At 42.0% G+C, this 21,872-nt stretch overlaps 2 protein-coding genes across 2 annotated transcripts; both read left to right on the forward strand.

The window, feature by feature from the left end:
* Positions 1–625: 625 nt before the first annotated feature.
* LOC138830362 (C-C motif chemokine 6-like) lies at positions 626–6,242 on the forward strand. Its single transcript, XM_070026737.1, has 4 exons — positions 626–852; positions 4,853–4,915; positions 5,391–5,502; positions 5,965–6,242. The coding sequence occupies exons 1-4, from the start codon at positions 777–779 to the stop codon at positions 6,092–6,094; spliced, it is 381 nt and encodes a 126-aa protein (XP_069882838.1). The 5' UTR covers positions 626–776; the 3' UTR covers positions 6,095–6,242.
* Positions 6,243–10,171: 3,929 nt separating this feature from the next.
* On the forward strand, positions 10,172–14,118 carry LOC138830363 (C-C motif chemokine 15-like). Its single transcript, XM_070026738.1, has 4 exons — positions 10,172–10,328; positions 12,618–12,677; positions 13,159–13,270; positions 13,726–14,118. Exons 1-4 carry the CDS (start codon positions 10,253–10,255, stop codon positions 13,814–13,816), a joined length of 339 nt encoding a protein of 112 aa, XP_069882839.1. The 5' UTR covers positions 10,172–10,252; the 3' UTR covers positions 13,817–14,118.
* The last annotated feature ends 7,754 nt before the right edge of the window (positions 14,119–21,872 follow it).

Raw genomic sequence — 21,872 nt, forward strand, 5'->3', positions numbered from 1 at the left:
TGGACTGTTGAAGATTCAACCTGTGAAGAGAGTAAGATAGAAGATGTGAGAAACCTGGAGATCAGCCAACTCCCACTGACACCTGAAGTGGAGGCAAATTGGTAGGGCTAAGCCATTAACCTGTGAATTCTACACTACATCCAGGGAGATAGTATCAGAAAGGGAAGTATTTAGAATGATGGAAGAGTAGAGAAGAAATGGATTCTTCTTTCAAAAAGTAGTACAATTCTGCATATGTTTTTAAAGGTAGGGCTAAAAGAACTTATTCATGAATTGGATGTGGGATGAGAGACAAAGGAGACATCAAATACATCTCCAGGCGCTGTGTGAGGAGTCACACTCTCATGAGTTAGCGTTTTCATTGGTGGATCCCATGTTTATGGGCTACTGGGTACTTCAAGGTGGTTAAGTCCTGAGAAAGAAAAAGGAAACTCTTCTGATTTAGCAGATTACTGAGTCTCTTAGGAGAAGGATCCCCCACAAAATATGTATTCTCAGCCTGTATGCACTTGGGCCAGTTTAAGAAACTCCCTAGGGACTATCTTTGTACTCACTTCCTGTTGCATTCTGAGCCTTCAATTTCCTATTGCACTCACCGTCTTGTTCCTTCTTTTAGAAACCGTGTGTTGAACATTAGATAGCCAAGGAGCAGCACTCTGAATTGAGCCCTGTGACTTCCTGGGGATCCTCCTCTCACAAATATAAGGGCAGGTCAAGAAATTAGGGAGCAGGGACTCGAGCATTCCCAGGCCAAGCTCTGCCTGCCCAGCAAGAAGATGCATGTCCCAATGGCTGCTTTCTCCTTCCTCCTCCTTGTTGTTACCCTGGGTTCTCAGGCATTGGTCATACATGGTGAGTACCTTAGCTTCTCCTTAGAGGTCAGATCTACGGTAATTCATGGCCTAGGGAGGAGATATGGACAGGCAGCCCTGCCATCTCATTCTCTCCCTCTCTCTAATCATGGTTCTGGGGCTTTCTTAAGAGCAGCATCAGGATACAAACCTGCTTTTCTGCAACCTGTGGTCCCTGGGAAAACTCTACACAGATTACTGGCTTCCTTTTGAAGACAGTTATTTCTCTTTTCATGGCTAGAATGGTATGTTCCTGTCCTTACATAATCTGCGCACACCTTACCTGGTACTCTAAAAATCTCCATTAAGAGATTGATTTAAGATGTTGCAAGCTCTCTACGTACTCAGTACTGATGCAACATTTCTTAAACTGTATTTTAAGTAGTTGTATAAAGAGGTTATAATTCCATATGTCAGGTTCTAGTATAATGCTGATGTAACATTTTTAAAGTCCATTTTCAGGTTGGGGATTTAGCTCAGTGTAAGAGGACTTGCAGGGCCCTGAGTTCAGTCCTCAGCTTGAAAAAGAAAAGAATATTTTCAGTCCCAAGTTGTTTGACTGTATGGATGGATGAAGAACCTCAGATATGGAGGTTTATAAAAAATGTGGAGCCAGGTGCTAGTGGCTCATGCCTGTAATCCTAGCTACTCAAGAGGCTGAGATCCAAGGATCATGATTCAAAGCCAGCCTGGGGCAGGAAAGTCCATGAGATGCATATTTCCGATTAACCACCAGAAAACTGGAAGTGGGGCTATAGTTATAAGTGGTAGAATGATGTCCTTGAGCAAAAGAGCTCAGGGACAGCACCCAGGCCCTGAATTCAAGCCGCATGACTGGAAAAAAAAAATATTAAGAACAACACAAAACTAGTGGTGGACTAAGTTGATCGTTGAATCTTTATTGCCGTTATGGGTTTTTTTCATATTTATTTATTTTTATTAAGTAGTATACAAGAAATTTCAATTCCAGAAATCAAGTTATGACACAATGCACCAGTATATTTTGATATTAAGGTAAACAGCAGTTTGTTTGTTTGTTTTGTGGGTCCGGTTGTGGGGCCTGAATTCTGGGCCTGGGTGCTGTCCCTTAGCTCTTCAGTCTTAGCTCTTCAGCTTAAGGCTAGCGCTCTACCACTTGAGCCACAGTGCCATTTCCAGCTTTTTTCTTTTTTGCTTATGTGGTGCTGAGGAAACAAACCCAGGGCCTCAGGCATGCAAGGCAAGGGCTCTAACACTGAGCCACCTTCCCAGCCCCAGTAAACAGCAGTTTTAAAGCTGGCTTTATTCTCTGATGTAATGAATTGTGGAAATAAACTACATTTAAATTTGAAAGGAGATGGGGGGGAAGGATAGAAAAGAGAAGAAAGGAAAGCTGAAAGTTGAGCTACAGCTGTCTAATTATCATTATGCAGGTCTACAATTCCATGCCCAAATTCATTAGAGCTATGGACATTTTTGGAATACAGAATTATAGGGGGATTGAAAAGCAATTCTAACTTTGGGTATATAATGAAAAAATTGAAGGTAGGTACATGAAAAGATTTTAATATGCTCATGTTCGTAGGGCATATTCACACAAAGCCAAAGGTTCCAACACTCTACCTGGATACGTTCAAACACTATTAGATAGATGGATGGATGGATAAAATGTGGTAGAGAATTGTGAAGCTGATTGGGGAAAGAAAGTCCTTAAGACTTAAGGCTCTTATCTCTAATTAACTAATCACCAAAAAGCTGGAAGTGGAGTTGTGACTAGCGTTGAGGAAAAAAAACCTTGAGGGATAGCGCACAGGCCCTGAATTCAAACCTAAAGACCAGCATAAAAATAAATAAATAAAACAAAATAAAATAAAAGGAATACATGCATATCTGACTGTTACATATCCTTGGTGGGGTCTTAGATACGTACCTTATTTTAATTTCACTTTTTAAAATTTTTCACATGAAAGTAAACCCAGGAGTGTGTGTGTGTGTGCGCGTGCATGTGCGCGCGTGTGCGTGCGTGTGTGTGTGTGCTCTTCCTACAGCTTGAACTCAGAGAGCCTGAGCACTGTTGCTGAGCTTTGTGCTCAAGGCTACTGCTCTACCAACTTTGAGCCACAGTGCCATTTCAGCTTTTTTTTTTTTCAGTAGTTAATCAGAGATAAGATTCTCATGGAGGGGCTGGGAAGGTGGCTCAGTGATAGAGCGCTTGCCTTGCATGCATGAGGCCCTGGGTCCGATTCCTCAGCACCACATAAGCAAAAAGAAAAAAAGCCGGAAGTGGTGCTGTGGCTCAAGTGGTAGAGTGCTAGCCTTGAGCTGAAGAGCTGAGGGACAGCACCCAGGCCCAGAGTTCAGGCCCCACGACCAGATCCCCCCTCCCCCTAATAAAAAGATTCTCATGGATTTTTGTACCAGGGTTGGCTTTGAACTGTGATCCTCAGATCTCAGCCTCATGAGTAGCTAAGATTACAGGCATAAGCCACTGATGCCTGGCTTCAATATTTTTTCTATTAACATGCACTAGCCATATATGGAGTGTTCCATTGTGACATTTTCACCCATGTGTATAGGTATTCCAATCCACCTTCCCCTCTCCATCATTCTCTTCCTTCCTCTCCCCGTTCTTAAAACAGTTTCAGCAGTTTTCATTGCATAATTTTTATTCGTGCAAATAAACTGCCATTTTCTGGGATGTATACTCCCATCAAAAACCATATGACTAGGGCTGGGAAGGTGGCTCAGTGGTAGGGTGCTTGCCTTGCATGCATGAGGCCCTGGGTTCGATTCCTCAGCACCACATAATCAAAAAGAAAAAAAGCCGGAAGTGGTGCTGTGGCTCAAGTGGTAGAGCGCTAGCCTTAAGCTGAAGAACTGAGGGACAGACAGCGCCCAGGCCCAGAGTTCAGGCCCCAGGACTGGACCAAAAAAAACCATATGACTATTCTTAAACCAAATGTAGTATGACTATTCATAAATGAAAACTGTAACTTTATGCTCTATAGGAAGTGTACTCATTACCCCACTCATGTAACTGTAATCCCTCTGTACAGCTTTTTTACAATAGAAAACATATATTAAAAAAAAGAGGGTCTGGGAAGGTGATTCAGTGGTAGAGCGCTTGCCTTGCATGCTCGAGGCCCTGGGTTCGATTCCTCAGCACCACATAAGCAAAAAGAAAAAAAGCCAGAAGTGGTGCTGTGGCTCAAGTGGTAGAGCGCTAGCCTTGAGCTGAAGAGCTAAGGGACAGCGCCCAGGCCCAGAGTTCAGGCCCCATGACCGGACCCCCAAAAAAAAAAGAAAACTGTACCTTATTTTAAGGAACATTGTGCCCCCAAATAAGTTGATGAAGAACTTGCCATTTCCAGAGATCTTTAGAAATTTCCAGAAATGTGTAATCAAAATTGTTGTCTGAGCTGGGCACCAGTAGCTCACACGTTTAATCCTAGCTACTCAGGAGGCTGAGATCTGGGGATAGCAGTTCAAAGCCAGCCCAGTCAGGGAAATCCATGAGACTCTTAACCACCAGAAAATTGGAAGTTTCGCTATGGCTCAAAGTAGTAGAACAGCACCCTTGAGGAAAAAGCTCATGGACAGTGCTTAGGTTCTGAGTTCAAGCCCTACAACTGACAAAAAGAAAAAGAATTGTCTGAATCTCACTATATAGATGTTTAATCAACTTGTCCATGTTAGACTTGCAGTTTGCCTTCAGCATTTTAGAAGCTGTATAATGTTTTCATGGTTTAAAATTTTTCAGGATACCAGGGGGAAATAGCCAATGGTAGGCCTAGAACTAACACAGGTGACGGAGCTCCGGCATCAGAGACAAGCTCCCTTAGAACGGGAGATAAAGGGAACCAAGTATGATATCGTACATATGTAATCCCAGCACTTGGGAGGCTGAGGCAGGAAAATCACAGAGTTCAGGGCCAGCCTGGGCAAAGGAAAAGGTGAATGGAAATGCTGAGGTAAGGCTGCCTCCCAGCAATCTCTCTCACAAAATCATTGATCTTTTCCAGAATCAAAGATAGGAGAACTCCTGAAAGCAAAGCGTCAACATGGGCCAACAATTATTCAGCAAGGTAAATGACCAGACAGGACATATATTTAAAAGAAGCAGGTAGGTACAGATTGGCACTCTATCTTTACCTACCTGTTTACAGGACAGTGGGAGTGGAGTGGGGGGGAGGAAGGGGAAAGGGAGGAGGTTCTGAAGGGGTGAACAATGAAGACCATTCATATGGGCCATGGATAACCTCTCCATTTCCACCTGGATTCCTGAGTCTTTCCCCTTGACTTAAAAGCTGTTTTCTGATACCTGCAGGTGTCTTCAGCTGCCTTCCCTTTCTTCACAGATGCTCTGGCCCTTTATAGCCCACCCTGGGTACCCTCAGACATGTAACCCAATGCTAGGGAGGGTGTGAAACCAGGAGCTGGCAGAGGAGGAAGCAGCAGCTTGCTTTTTGAGACCCGGCCCTTCTCACCCTCCTCTAACCCTTCTACAGTTCTTTGGAGGGAAAATACTTGGACCTTAAGTGATCCATTCTCCTCCTGCAGGTATTAGCCGTCCGTCTGACTGCTGCTTCTCCTACACTTCCCGGAGAATCCGATGCTCGGTCATTAGAGACTATTTCTTAACAAGCAATGGATGTCCCCTGCCAGGTCTCATGTAAGTGCCATGCTCACCCTTTCTGAATTGGGGGAGAAGGAGCCTGTAGGGTCTTGTTGGGAGGACCTGATGAATGGAATCCAGAAGAGTCCCTCCTATGAATCCTGCCAGGTGGATAGCTTGTGTCTCCACCACAATCCTGCATGATGAGGGGGGAAGGGAGAAGAGAGAGAGAGAGAGAGAGAGAGAGAGAGAGAGAGAGAGAGAGAGAGAGAGAGAGAGAGAGAGAGAGAGAGAGAGAGAGAGAGAGAGAGAGAGAGGGCGCAGGCAGAAGACTTCCCAAGGTTACTTCCATGAGCCACTGGGGTGTCTCAGAGAGGACACAGATCCTGAACTATCTTTTGCAGAGAAGGAAAAGAACAGATGGGTTAAAGGGAGGACTGGAGAGTAGGAGGAGGGTTTCTCTTCCCCTATTTGCTGAAGATATCTCAAGTTATAATCATTCACCTCTTTGCCTCCCAGTGTCCTTACCAGGAGAGGGCAACGTGTCTGTGCCAACCCCAGTGACTCAAGAATTCAGAGTTGCATCGGAATCCTGAACGTGACCTCGAGGGCTCAGGACCTAGGCATTTATAAAGGAGAAGATATATAAGTTTTTATTCATCCCAGTTCTAGCTCTCTGACCCTACTTACCTTTTGGGAGGGTCTCTTGGCCTCTATTGTTATTATTATTTTTAATGTTTATTCTTCTGTTCTGGTTTAAAGCAATGCACCTAATAAACAGAGTCTGTGTGCATGCAGCCTCATGTGACTACAGGCTTCGTGAGTCGTAACCACATACTTACCCCAGAATCACTCTAATTAGGTTTTCTAGCATAATTTCTTGGTAAATTATAAATGCAGAAAACTATTACAGCAGTGTGAAGCGTTTTACCATGGGAGCCTGGCTTCAAGAATGCACCTGAATTTTTTCCATTAACGTAAGAGAAATTCACCTAGGATGAAATAATTTTGCCCTGACTTATATACATGCCTTCTTTCTGATTCAAAGTATGAGGACTTAACTAGTCCCACAGCCACCTAGGTATACCATTCCTTCAGTCAGTACTGCCTTTAAATCTTACTCCAAGCAATCCTAGATCTGTGTGCCATTCTTTCTTTGGTCTCACAGTCTCTCAGGGCAGGCAGTCCTCATACTCTAGCAATGGGTTGCTCTGAAATAGTATCTAATTTACTTGTTATTTTTGTTGTTGTTGTTGTTTGCATGTCGTGGGGTCTGAACTCTGAACTCTGGGCCTGGGCACTGCCCCTCAGCTCTTCAGCTCAAAGCTACGGCTTAACCACTTGAGCCACTTCCAGCTTTTTCTGCTTATGTGGTACTGAGGAATCGAACCCAGGGCCTCATGCATGGGAGGCAAGCACTCTACCACTGAGCCACCTTCCCAGCCCCATTTACTTGTTATTTTTAAGAGAAAAAAATCTGAGGCAATTAATCTATTTCAGAAAATATCTTCAAAACAAAAGACATTGTAGTTTAATTTTTAGATAACTAAGACCATGGCTTATTCAAATATAGATCATGTATATGCCAAAGATGTTTTTGACCCTTTAGCAAGGGAAACATTAAATTGGCCTGAAGATCTTTGCTGGATTCCTGAGCAGTAGGTCTGTATACTGTATAAACACCTGCACATCCACAGTTGTTGCATTGTTCACAACAGCCAAACTATGTATAAAGAAAATGTAGTTTATATACACTCAGGAGTACTATTTATCCATAAAGAAGAATGAAATTATGTCATTTTCAGGAAAAATATATGGAATTGGAGATCATCATGTTAAATGAAATATGTCAATTTCACAAAAAAAATAAATACCACTTTTTTCTTCATTGCAAAATCTATATCTAAGGGGTGGGGAGTGGGGATTTTGACATGGTAGCTCATGTCTATGACTATAGCTATTCATGAGGCAGAGATCAAGGGCAAGAAGGTTGAAGTTCAAGACCAGCCTCAAACAATAAAATCTGGATGTGATGGTATACATCTGGATCTCAGCAATTTAGGAAGAATGAATAGAAGGATCATAGTCCAGGCTGGGCCAGTGCATATTTGATCAGATGAGACTGGGTATGTTCAGGGTGGTATGGCCGTAGACAGCCAGTGCATATTTGAAAAATATTAAAGCAAAAAGAGATGGGGAGAGGGGCTAGCTCAAGTGGTAGAGAGCTTTGCCTGGTAAGCACAAGGCCCTATGTTCAAACCCCAATATCACTAAAGAGAGAGAGTTAGAGAGTGAGAGAGAACATAAAAAGGGAAACTATTGGGGGTGGCAGGAATAAGAGGGGAAAGAGGAGGGAGGATAAGATCATACTTTGTCCGCATCTATGAAAAGCCCATTTTTAAAAACAGATTAAGAAAGATAGTTAAAAGAGGGGCATGAAAGTCTAATAGGGGGGTAGTATAAGTGGACTATATTATATACATGTATAGAAAGTTACAATGAAACTCCTCACATTTTATAATTAATGGGCACATTTTAAAAGTCCTGAGTAACGAAAGATGAAAATTATTGCAATCCCAAGGAAATTAAACACAATTTTACATATGTCTCATCTCTTCTGCTCTCCCAAACTTTAAGCTAATCTTTGAGGTTTGATGAAAACTTAGAGAGCAGCATTTTTTTTACCATAATTTGCTTAAATGGCAAGTGTGTGTGTGTGTGTGTGTGTGTGTGTGTGTGTGTGTGTGTGTGTGTGTGTGTGTGTGTGTACTAGAGCTTGATCTCAGGGCTTGGAATTCTCGCTCATGTCTGAAGCTTAACCATTCCAAACACACCTCCAGTTCTAGCATTTTGCTGCTTAATTGGAGATAAGAATCCCTAAGATTTGTCTACCCTAGCTTGTTTCAAACCTCCATCTTCAAATCTCAGCCTCTGAGTAACTATGATTATAGGCATGAGCCGTCAGTGACTTTCAAATGAAACATTTTTGTTTATTCAATATTCCACCCATGAAAATCTCATGCACATTCCTTTTCCAATAATTTTTCATTAGATTATTCTTTCCTCAATTGAAAAAAACTTAGCCCAATGCCAGTGGCTCACAGCTGTAACCCTAGCTACTCAGGAGGCTGAGATCTGAGGATCTCAGTTCGAAGCCAGCCCAGACAGGAAAGTCCATGAAATTCTTATCTCCAATTAACCATCAGAAAACCAGAAGTGGTACTATGTTTCAAAGTAGTAGAACACCAGCCTTAACAAAAAAACTCAGGGACAGCACTCAGGCCTGGAGTTCAAGCCCCATGACTGACAAAAAAAAAAAAAAAAAAAAAGGAACTTCATTATCATTATTATCATTGTTCCACACTTGACCTTGGAGATTCACAAAACCTGTCTTATGATACTTACTTCATCCTTGGAAATGTTCCAGAATATTGTAATTATACTTAGAAGTTTGTTAAGAGGATACATTTTGTGTTAGGTGTTTTAGCCCCACTCACACACATAATAGAAAATTGGTATATGAATAAGATAGCATTAAGTAAATATTTAAAATAGAGTCTGACGGAAACTATAGGTAGATTAAGACTGAGATGCTGTGGAAGACCTTAGGAATATACTTGGCCCAGTCTAGAGAAAAAGTCAAGATTCCTGAATATAGATGATGAGTTAGTAGGAGCAGTTTATCCACTGGGCACTGGTATTGGATCCTGAAATATATGTATTCATTCCAAAAGAAAAAAATCTACATTAGTAAATGTGTTAACTTTCAATTTAATACAAACTAAAGTACCATCATCCTAAGAAATGGAAAAACCATACAAAAAAGAAGAATCCAGGGGGCTGGGAAGGTGGCTCAGTGGTAGAGCGCTTGCCTTGCATGCATAAGGCCCTAGGGTTGATTCCTCAGCACCACATAAGCAAAAAGAAAAAAGCCGGAAGTGGTGCTGTGGCTCAAGTGGTAGAGCACTAGCTAGCCTTGAGCTGAAGAGCTGAGGGACAGCACCCAGATCCAGAGTTAGAAAAGAAGAATCTAGGAAGTGGCGCTGTAGCTCAAGTGGTAGAGCACTCGCCTTGAGCTGAAGAGCTGAGGGACAACGCCCAGGCCCAGAGTTCAAGCCCCACGACCGACAAAAAAAAAAAAAAAAAGAAGAATCTAGTTGTAAAGGGCCTTCCATACTCAGATAACTTTGGAGTTATAACTCTGGTACTATGTGAAGAAGTCCCATGGCCATGTTTATGTGTTACAGTATCCCTCAGTGGTCACCTCTGGGGAGACCTAAAGGTCCCAAATAGAGTGGTTAGACCATGAGGTCATCAATGCCTAGGGAGAGCTCAGGGTCCCTAATCCTGAGGCGTTCCAGCACTTATTCTGGTGACACTTAACCTTTCTAGTCTTCCCTGGTAGGGACTCCAGGAATTGAACTGGAAATAGGAACAAGATGATGTCTACCAAGTCCAACCCTAACTACAGAGTCTAAGTGTCCTTCACTTCCACCCTTCAGTGGCTCAGGTGAGAGGTCCTAAATTCAATCTCAAATGCGAGAGATGTGGGGGAAGTAATTATAATTAACTCCTGCTGACAGAATCTACTGGAACAGTTAGGAAAGCCCCAATTCACGTTTGTTCTCCACTCCCTGTTGCATTCTCAACCTTGTTCCTTCTTTTCTTTTTTATAGCCCAAGTCCAGCATTCTGAACTCTGTCCTGTAATTCCTTAACCCTCCTTTTGTAAATACAAGGGCAGGCCAAAGCGTCGGGGAATAGTGAGTCTAGGTTCCTCAGGCCAGCTCTGTCTTCCTACCAAGAAGATGAAGTTCTCCATAGCTTCGCTCTCCTTCCTCACCCTTGCTGCTGTCCTAGGAACCCAAGCCCAGGTGATAAATGGTGAGTGCCTCAGGCTTGCTCTCTGGTCTGCAGTAACTCATAGTCTGGGAGATGGGGAGGAGACTTGGGCCGGCAACACTGCCCTCTCTTGCATACTGTCCATCTCAAACATGATTCTGGAACTTCATTTAGAAGTAGCAGCAGGATACAGACCTTTCTCTCTGCAGCCTGCGGTCTCTAGAGGGGAAAAAGAAAAACTCTACACAGACAGAGAGACCATCTGTGGTTATATATGTTCTCTTGGCTGACAGACTATTAAGTACCAGATCAAAAGCTCTTTTGTGAAGTAGTAAATTTGTGGAAAGATGCATAGAATTCTGTGATGTTACAAGTATGATGTACAATCTGTGTAAAGCTATCATTTTGAGAGGAAGTAGAACAGGCAAGTGACTCCAAGGCCACCCCTCTCATTTGAACCTGTGGGATTTTAATTCACAGAGGTGACTGAGTCTCAACACAGAGAGTTTAAGGCCATTGAAAATAGAGCTTATTACTTACGTTTCCCAAGACAGAGAAAGGGTACAGCTCTGGACCACAGAGAGCATCGGGAGGCAGCTCGAGAGGCATGAGTTTATTGGTGACCTTAGGAAGGAGCCAGAGCAAAGCACAGCACACAGGGTAGGACTGGCTAGCCTGAAAAAGTCCACCAGGCTTTGGAGTTAGTAGTGATCTCTCATGGTATGACATCTGGTTTTAGGATGATGTGGAGCAAAAGTAATACTGGCATGATCAAATAAAAGGGGTGGCTGGGGCATCTGGACTCAGAATTAGCTTGTTTGAACTCTTTGCTGTCTCTAAGAATTGGCTGGGTCTGGGAGAAATAGGCTCTGAAGCTGTCAAGATTTTAAAATTGTCAAAACAGAAAATGAAAATATGATTGATACATTCCACTAATCACTATTTTTTATTTAGCAAATATACTGTTTAGAACTTTTTTATGTGCTAATTCCACTAATCACTATTTTTTATTTAGCAAATATACTGTTTAGAACTTTTTTATGTGCTAAGTAATGACTGTCCTAAGTGTCTTATAAAATGTTAAAACATTGGTTCATCTTGGCTAGGGGCATGGCTTACGTGGTAGAGCCTGCATAGCAAGGTCAAGGCCAAGTTCAAGCCCTAGCATTGAAAAAACAAATCCTCTTAATACCCTTGTGGGCGGTAGCTATTAAGGTAAATTTGTGTGTGTGTGTATGTGTGTATACTTGTTTGTGCTGCTTTGCCCAGCTTTCTTGCTCATGGCTGGCATCCTACCACTTGAGCCACACTTCCAGCTCAACATTTTTGCTGGTAATTGGAGATAAATGTCTCTAGGGCTTTTCTGTTTAGGCTGGCTTTGAACTTCTATCTTCTAGATCTCAGCCTCCTAAGTAAGTAGAATTACAGGTGCAAACCAACAGTGCCCAGCTTAATATGCTACTCTAATAGGAAAGAAAGCAACAGTAAGACATCAGTGTTTTTATATAGTTTTGTATATTATTATTACTATTCTCATTTTACAAATGAGAGACCTCCAGCACAGAAACCTTAGATACTTAAGATCAGATAACGAATAAATAATACAATTAGGAAATGAGCTAGTTAGGAAATATAGAAGACAAAGCTGTGTCAGATTTGATTCCAGGCCTACAGGAACTATCCACATGCTTTATTAAATATGATTCATATGTAACTAAGAAATGAACTAAAGTTTCCTTGCATTAGCCTAATTAGCATAATGCACATCAACAATTTCTTATTTACCTAAATACATCTAATACAAGGGTTAGATGTGTTTTAGATTGCAAAATTTTGATGCTTTGGAGACAATAACACATATCTGCATATTACTTTAATATTTTTGGTGATGACTAGGGAGCATACTTTAATCAAATACTTAGGATTCTTTATACAAAATAAATAAAGATTTCATAGCCTCACTTCATTTCAAGAGGACATTGAGTTGAAGAATCTGCTATGTCCAGAGTCCAAGGTATTTCAGAAATATGAAGAAAAATGTGTGCTTTGTATGATATTATAGACATTCAAATAACTTGTCCATGTTAGATTGACAGTGTCCTTTTATCTTAGAAGTAACAAAATGTTTTCATATCTTAAACATTTTTAGAGGTCCCAGATATATATGTCAGGATCCTAGGGGGACAGATGTGCTTGGCAGGTGATAGTGCTTCAGCCTCAGAGCCTGCCAGTCTTGGGATTGGAATGAAGGAAGGGGTGAGTGAAGATGCTGAGACATGGCTGCCTCCCAGCAATCTCTCCCCTAGACCTGTCTCTTTCTTCTAAATACAGAAACAGGAGAACCCCTGATGGTACAGCATCAGCCTGAACCAACAAACAACTTTCAACAAGGTAAATGATCAGATATGAATCATTTGAAAGCAACAGGTGGGTACAGAACAACACTGGCTTCATTTACCTGCTTAGAGAACAGGAGGGTGTGGGAGGGTCCTGAGGGTGGTGGTCATATCCCCATATCCATAAAGATCAGCATGAGCCATGGGTACCACCTCCAAAGATATCTTCTCTTTTTCCACCTGGATTCCTGAGTCTTTCCCTTGGGGGTAGAGGCTGTTCTGTGATGCCTACAGGTGTCTGCAGATGCCTTCCCAACTTCTGCAGAGATCTGGCCTCTGTAGCCCACCCTTGGGTACCCTTAGACACACAGCCCAACCCTGGGGAGCGTGTGAAACAAAGAGATGACAGTGAGTACTGGCTGAGGAGGAGGAAGTTTCCTCTCTGAGTCCTGAGCCTTCTCACCCTCCCCAGTCCTCTCCACAGTACTCTTGAGGGAAGAGACTTTGTCCTTAAATGGCCCTTTCCCTACCCACAGCCTTTCTCTACCCTTCTGATTGCTGTTTCTCCTATACTCCACGAAGCATCCGGTGTGCATTCATGAGAGATTGTTTCTTAACAAGCAGTGGCTGTTCCACACCAGGTGTGATGTAAGTGCCAAGCTCATCCCCGCCCCCCCCAACCAATTGCTGGAGGAAAGGGAGACTGAAGGAGAGAATACTCCCTTGGAGTTCTCTTAAAGTCCAAGAGTTCTCTCTTTGGAGAGAGAACTTAATGCAGGAAATCCATAAAAGTCCCATTTCTGGATCCTGTCACATCATGACAGCTTGTATCCTCCCCCAGAATCCCACACTGCCCATCTCCTAGTAGAGAGGAGGGGAGGGAGGAGGAAGAGAACAGGCACAAGCCTTCCCAAGAACACTCCCATGAATCACTGGGGAATTCAAAAGCTAAGGGAGTGTCCCAGAGAGGAGACAGGCACTGAGCTGTCTCCTGGAAAGAAGGGCCTGGTTGAGTGGAGAATCAGAGAACAGGGAGGATGGGGGTCCTCCTCTTCATTTACTGAACATACCTGTTTGTAATTTTTCTCTCCTTTTTCCTCCAGCTTCATCACCAAGAAGGGGAAACGTGTCTGTGCCAACCCCAGAGATCAATCTGTTAAAAAATGTATGAAAATGCTGAAATCCTGCCTCTGAAAAGGGGCTGGGAAATGCTAGCTACCCGCCCTCCACCTCTCCTGTCCTACCACCTCCTATGAATTTCTTGGCCTCAATTATAATTTAAAATTGTTTTACAATTCAAAGCCATTTAATGAATACATCTTCCTTGACCACTTCTACCCCCAAATACTGATATTATTATGTGGTTCCATAATCAAATAGGGAGCTTCTGAACCTGTCTAAGATCATATGTTCAAATGTGACTTTTTTTTAATTTTCAAATTCTTACTGATGAGTTCTTGTTAAAACAAATTACACATTAAATCAAGCACACTCAATTTAACTTTGTTGGACTTTTTAAAAAAGGAAATAAACTGAAATAAAGCTGGAAGAATTCCAGAATCAGTGGCGCTGTGGCTCAAGTAGTAGAGGGCTCGCCTTGAGCTGAAGAGCTGAGGGACAGAGTCCAAGCCCAGAGTTCAAGCCCTATGACTGCCCCCCCCCCCAAAAAAAGAATTCCAGAATCCCCAAAGAGATAAAACACAAGTTGATGTTATGTTTTATCTCCTCTCTTCTGAAACAGCTAAGCTTTGAAGGCTTCAGTAAGCCAAATTTTTTCCCACTCCATCATTTAATACAATCACACTATGTTTTAGTTTGCTTCATTTTTTCCCATGATAATTTCTTCTAGATTCTTTGTTTTATCACAGTTCCTTTCTATTAGCCAAGAGAGAACCCTAGCATTGATTTTACTTTTCTGATTTCACATGAAGCTTCATGCCATTTCTTCTATGATGGCTATTTCATTATAAAAACAAACATTCTTCTGCCTCTTGGAATTTCCTGTTCCAATTGAGAGAGATTATTGTGGACCTGCCAAAGAGCAGTCACACTTGGCTTTCTTCTCATCACACACCTAAATTCATGCCATCATGACACATAGCCCCAAGCTTCCTGCTTCTTCTTTTTGTTATAGCAGAAGTAAAGGTATTGAATTTTATTCTAGAATAACATTACTGCTCAGAAGCTTCTGAATTCTCCATGGAGATTAAGTTTCATAGACTTAGGGGAAATTCTCAAAGGGCTGTTAGATTAAAACTAGGCTAGCCAGGCTCATGCCTGTAATCCTACCTACTCAGGAGGCTGGTATCTGAGGATGAAGGTTTGAAGCCAGCCTGGGCAAATTAGGAGCTACCATGAAACTTTTCCTCAATTATCCTCACTACAAGGATCCATTCTCCTTTTCCCTAAAACAAATATTTATTGCCACACAGATCATTACTGAGTAGCTATTGCCTATTATATATTGTGCTAGGCATTTGGAAAAACTATGAGAAGGAAGACACACTGGATTATTGTCCTTCAAGAATATTTCAATCAGGGGCTGGGAAGGTGGCTCAGTGGTAGAGCGTTTACCTTGCATGCATGAGGCCCTGGGTTCAATTCCTCAGTATCACATACGCAAAAAAGAAAAACCCAGAAGTGGTGCTGTGGCTCAAGTGGCAGGGCACTAGCCTTGAGCTGAAGAGCTGAGGGACAGCGCCCAGGCCCAGAGTTCAGGCCCCATGACCAGACACCCCCCCCAAAAAAAAGAGTATTTCGATCATACTTTGTATCAGTATCTCGCCCCTGTAATCCTAGCTACAAAGAAGTTTATGATTGGAAGATGAAGTTCATAGCCAGCCCAGGCAGAAAAGTCCAACTCTATCTCTAACAAAGCAGCAAAAAGCTGGGCTAAAGGTATAGTTCAAGTAGAAGAGTGCTAGCAGAGCAAATATACTGAAGGAAAATGAGGCCCTGAATTTATTTATTTTTTTTTACCTTTTTTTTTTTTATTGTAAAGATACTATACAGAGGGTTACAGTTACATGAGTAAGGTAATAAGTACACTTCCACTTCCTCTTGAACATTGTTACCCCCTCCATTGTTTTCCCCCTACCATCCCCTCCCTCCCTCCCTTCCCCAAGGTTCTTTTTTTTTTTTTTTTTTTGATTGTGATTAAGTGATTACTTAATTTCCGGAAATTCACAGTATTGTGGAATAATGATGCTCATTTAAAGTCACAAGTTCATTCTAACTTTCCTGGAGCAAATTGTCTATCACAGTCTGTAATATATAACGGTGCTCATATGTTATATACCATATATGTGATCAGCAGCATGGGGATATTTAGTAGTGGTTCAACCAGATGAGTGGGAGTTCTTTGTTTCTTAAGTCCTGTTAGTTTTGTCATATCACCTAACATTTTGGATTCATCATCCACTTATCAGGGAGACCATGTACTGTTTGTCTCTTCGTTCTTGGCTTACCTCGCTCAACATGATTCCTTCTAGCTCCATCCATTTCCCTGCAAATGCCATTATTTTGTCATTTCTAATGGCTGCATAATATTCCATTGTGTATAGATACCACAATTTTTGGATCCATTCATCTGTGGTGGGGCATCTAGGTTGTTTCCATATCCTAGCTATTGCGAACAGTGCTGCAATAAATATGGAGGTGCACGTGTCCTTGTATATTGGTTCCTGTTGTTCAGGGTAGATGCCTAGAAGTGGTATGACTGGGTCGTAAGGGAGGTCAATCTTTAGCTTTCTAAGGACCCTCCAGACTGCTTTCCAAAGTGGTTGTATGAGTGTACATTCCCACCAGCAGTGTAATAGCGTTCCTCGTTCTCCACATCCCCTCCAGCATTTGTCGTTGGCTGATTTGTGGATGTGGGACATTCTGACTGGGGTAAGGTGGTATCTCAGGGTTGTCTTTATTTGCATTTCCTTCACCACCAGGGATGATGAACATTTCCTCATGTGTTTCTTTGCCATTTTTATTTCTTCATTTGAGAAGTCCCTCTTTAGTTCCCTTGCCCATTTAGTAATTGGTTTGTTGGGTTTGGGAGGGATTAGTTTCTTGAGTTCCCTGTATATACAGGATGTTAACCCCTTGTCTGATATATTGCTGGTAAATATTTTTTCCCAATTAGTTGGTTGTCTTTCTAGCTTGGTTGCGATAGCTTTATCTGTGCAGAAGCTTTTTATTTTAAGGTAGTCCCATTTGTCGAGTCTCTCTCCAATTTGTTGTGACCCTGGGACTCTGTTCAGGAAGTTCCTTCCTGTGCCTATTAGTTCAAGTGTCTCTCCTACTCTGTCCTGCAGTAGTTTCAGAGATTCAGATTTAATGTTAAGGTCTTTAATCCATTTTGAGTTGATGTTGGTGCATGGTGATAGGCTGGGGTCCACTTTTAGTTTTCTGCATGTGGCTGCCCAGTTTTCCCAGCACCAGCGGTTGAAGAGGCTGTGTTTCTTCCATTGTATGTCTTTGGCTCCTTTGTCGAATATCAGCTGGCTGTAGGCCTGTGGGTTTATTTCTGGATCTTCTATTCTGTTCCATTGGTCTTCGGGTCTGTTTTTGTGCCAGTACCATGCTGTCTTTGTTATTATAGCTCTGTAGTAGAGTTTGAAGTTCGGCATGGATAGCCCTCCCATATTGTCTTTATCCCCTAGAATTGTTTTGGCTATTCTAGGTCTTTGGTTGTTCCATATGAATTTTTGGGCTGTTTTCTGTATTTCAGTGATGTACGTCATTGGGATTTTAATAGGAATTGCGTTGAATTTGTATATTAGTTTTGGAAGTATTACCATCTTTACTATATTAAGTCGGCCTATCCAGGAGCATGGGAGGTCTTTCCATTTCCTAGTGTCTTCTGCAATTTCTTTCTTTAACTTTTTATAGTTCTCATTAAATAGTTCTTTTACATCTTTGGTTAGGTTAATTCCTAAATATTTTATTTTTCGGGAGGTTATTGTGAATGGGGTTGCTCCCTTTATTTCCCTCTCTTCCTGTACATTATCAGTGTATAGGAAGGCAACTGATTTTTGTGGGTTTATTTTGTATCCTGCTATTTTGCCGAAGTGATTTATGATTTCTAAGAGTTTGGGGATGGAGTTTTTGGGATCGTGGAGGTATAGTATCATGTCATCTGCAAAAAGGGATAGTTTAACTTCTTCTTTCCCTATGCGGATCCCTTTAATGTCTTTTTCTTGTCTTATTGCCCTGGCTAAGGGTTCTAGGACTATATTGAAGAGGAGTGGAGACAGTGGGCATCCTTGCCTTGTTCCTGATTTTAGGAGAATTGGTTGCAGCTTTTCCCCATTAAGTATAATATTGGCTATTGGTCTGTCATAAATGGCTTTTATTGTTTTTAGAAATGTTCCTTCTATTCCTATTTTCTCCAGAGCTTTTAGCATGAATGAATGTTGAATTTTGTCAAAGGCCTTTTCTGCATCTGTAGCGATAATCATGTGATTCTTGACCTTGGCTCTGTTGATATGTTGGATTAAATTTATTGACTTACGTATGTTAAACCATCCCTGTGTCTCTGGGATGAAGCCTACCTGGTCATAATGAATTATTTTTTTTATGTGTTTCTGGATTCTGTTAGCTAGAATCTTGTTAAGGATCTTTGCATCTGTGTTCATCAAGGAGATTGGCCTGTAATTCTCCTTTTTGGTTGGGTCTTTGCCTGGTTTGGGGATGAGTGTGATATTGGCTTCGTAGAATGAGTTTGGGATAGCTCCTTCCTTCTCTGTTTCTCTGAAGAGCTTGAGGAGTATGGGTATTAGTTCTTGTTTAAAGGTCTTATAGAATTCTGCTGTGAATCCATCTGGTCCTGGGCTTTTTTTTGTTGGAAGACTTTTGATAGCTTCCTGTATCTCATTATAGGATATTGGCTTATTTAATTGGTTAACTTCTTCTTTGCTCAGTTTGGGCAACTTGTATTTCTCTAAAAATGCATCCATTTCTGCCCGATTTTCTTCCTTTAGAGAGTATAGCTTTTGAAAGTAGTCTGTTAGAATTGTTTGGATATCTTGGGTACGTGTGGTGATGTTTCCCGTGGCATCCCTAATCCTATTAATATGGGTTTCCTCTCTTCTTTTTTTTAATTAATCTAGCCAATGGACCATCAATTTTGTTTATTTTTTCAAAGAACCAGCTTTTTGTTTGGTTTATTTTGGTTATGGTTTTCTGATTTTCTAATTGGTTAATCTCTGCTTTTAATTTGGTTATCTGGCTTCTTCTAGTAGCTTTAGGTCCCATTTTTTCCTGTTTTTCTAGCTGTTTTAATTGCAACATGAGATTATTTACTTGGTCTGTCTCCCTTCTCTTGATGTGGGCACTGAGGGCAATAAATTTGCCCCTCAGGACTGCTTTTGCTGTGTCCCACAAGTTTCTTTGTGAGGTGTTTTCATTTTCATTGAATTGTAGGAAATGCTTTATTTCTTCTCTGATCTCTTCTGTTATCCAGGCATTGTTAAGGAGTGTGCTGTTCAATTTCCATGTATTGGAGAAATTTCTGCGGTATGCTTTGTTATTGAGAGCTAGCTTGATTCCACTGTGGTCAGATAGGATACAGGGGATTATGTCGATCCCTTTGTATTTGCTTAAGTTCCTTGCATGAACTATGATATGGTCTATTTTGGAGAAAGTTCCGTGAGCTGCTGAGAAGAATGTGTACTGTGTTGTTTTAGGGTAAAATACTCGGTAGATGTCAGTTAATTCCGCTTGAAGTATGGCCTCTCTTAATTCGGTAGCTTCTTTGCCAATCCTCTGGTTGGTAGACCTGTCCTTTGGTGAGAGTGGTGTGTTAAAGTCTCCTAGTATTATCGTATTGGGATCTATTTTATTCTGTAAGTTTGAGAGCATTTGTTTGACATATCTGGGTGCACCAATATTTGGGGCATATAAGTTGATGATGGTTATATCCTCCTCTTGGATTGTTCCCTTTATTAATATGTAGTGTCCGTCCTTGTCTTTCTGTACTGATTTTAATGAAAAGTTTATTTTGTCAGATATCAGGATAGCTACACCTGCTTTCTTACTGGGGGCGTTTGATTGGTAGATCCTTTTCCACCCCTTCACTCTGAGTTTGTTTGTATGTTTGGCTGAGAGGTGGGTCTCCTGAAGGCAACAGATGGATGGGTCTTGTTTTCTTATCCAGTCCTCAGTTCATTTTCTTTTAATTGGCGAATTCAGCCCATTTATATTAAGAGAAAGTATAGAGAGATGCATTGTTGTCCCTGCCATTCTGTTTTCCTAAGTTTTTCTTTTTTCCTTTCCTCCTGTGCTTGCTCAGTTAGACTTTGAGTAACGCCTGTTTGGGGCAGGCCCCAGTTCCTGGCTGCTTTCTTCAGGTTGTGTCCCCCCTCTTAGAATTCTTTGTAATGCTGGCTTAATGTTTATGTATTCATTTAGTTTTTCTTTGCTATTAAAAGTTTTCAGTTCTCCATCAAATGTGAATGCTAGCTTTGCCGGGTAGATCAGTCTGGGTTGGCAGTTATTGGCTCTCAGGGCTCGTATGGTGCTTTCCCAGGCTTTTCTTGCATTCATTGTTTGTGTGGAGAGATCTGCAGTAATTCTTATTTTTTTCCCATTGTAGTATAGCTCCTTCTTCATTTTTGCTGCATGCAGGATTGTTTCCTTATTATTCAGATCTATCATTTTTACTATAATGTGTCTAGAAGTGTTTCTCCTGGGGTCTTGCTTGTTGGGTGTTCGATAAGCTTTTGTGATGTAGTTAAGATGGTCGTTTTTGAGGTGGGGAAAATTTTCATTGATTATCTTGTTAAATAGGTGTTGCATTCCCTTGCTCTGGAATTCCTCACCTTCGTCCACTCCAATTATGCGAAGGTTAAATTTTTTAGCATTATCTGCTTGCTCTTGAATATCCCTTTGGTTTAATTTGAGTGTTTTTTCCATATCTGTCACTTTTTGGTCCAGTTGGTGTATTCTGTCTTCTGTATCTGACACCCTACCTTCCATTTCATTCACTCTGTTGACAGTGGCTTCTATTGTGGTTTGCATGGAGGAAATGGATCCCTTTATGGATTCAATGTTGGTTCTCAGAGTACTGATCTCACCTCTCAATGAGGTATGCATTACCTCTAATTTGGCATTTATCTCACTTCTTACTGAGGTTTGTGCAGCTTCTATTTTTGCATGCATCTCTTGTTTGATACCCTGTATCTCTTTGGATAGTTCATCCTTGTGCTCTTTCAATTTCTGATCAATTTCTCGCTTTATTTCTTGAGTCATTGCCTCCAGCAACCCTTGGAAGTAGCCTTTGTCTTCCATTCCTGCTTTGCTCCCACTGGGGCTCTCCTCTGTGTGGCTGCTGGCTTTTGAGGTGGGCTTGCTGTCCTGGGTGGTAGTAAACCTTGTGATTTTTCTCTGTGATTTTCGCATGGAGGTTCAGGAGACTGCTCTTCAATTTTGTTTTGGTGTGTCTGTCTTTGCTTGGTTGCTGATTCTGTATTGGTAGAGAGAGTCTGTGCCTGATCTGGGTTCTGTTGGGAGCCTATTTCCAGCTGCTATTCTGACTTAGGATTCTCAGCTCTCTGCTGTAGATTGCTGGCAGTTCCCGCTTTTGGAAGGGTTGAGCAGCCTAGACTGCTTGTGTTTGCTCCTACGGGTGCTCTTGTGAAGAACAGATGCTCTGGATGCACTCTCCCAAATGCTGGAGTCTGCTATGAGCTCCTGATGTGTTTTTGTTTATTTGTTTTGGGCTGGTTGTGGGCTTGAACTCTAGGTTTGGGTGCTGTCCCTCAGCTTTTCAGCTCAAGGCTGGCACCCTACCGTTTGAGCCACAGCACCACTTCTGACCCTTTTTGCTTTTGTGATGCTGAGGAATCAGATCCAGGGCCTCATACATCCAAGACTATCACTCTATTGCTGAGCCGCCTTAACAGTCTGAGCTCCTGCTTACTATCAGGTGCTGGCAGCCTGTGTTGCCCAATTCTCAGTCTAGGGTATATGGGTGGAGTTTTGGTGGGGTTTGGGCTTCTCTTGTCCTGGGCCTCCAGGTCTTTTGTTGTCACAGGCGTGCTTCCCGGGGGAGTGTTGTTTCCTGGTTTTCTCCCCTCTGTTGAGGCGTATGCTCAGCTTTTTACTTCAATTGGGAGGAGTTGGTTGTATTGTTCAGGCGCCGGATCCCCGGGCCTGGTTCCGGCCCCAGCCTGGAGCGCGCTTGTTAGGCCTGTGCTGATGTGTATACCACCTAGGTTATGCAGCCTGGAGCGCACTCGTTAGGCCTGTGCTGATG

This window comes from Dipodomys merriami, unplaced genomic scaffold, assembly GCF_024711535.1.
Source record: "Dipodomys merriami isolate MVZ:Mamm:240054 unplaced genomic scaffold, mDipMer1.0.p SCAF_19, whole genome shotgun sequence".
In the NCBI taxonomy this organism is placed as follows: Eukaryota; Metazoa; Chordata; class Mammalia; order Rodentia; family Heteromyidae; genus Dipodomys; species Dipodomys merriami.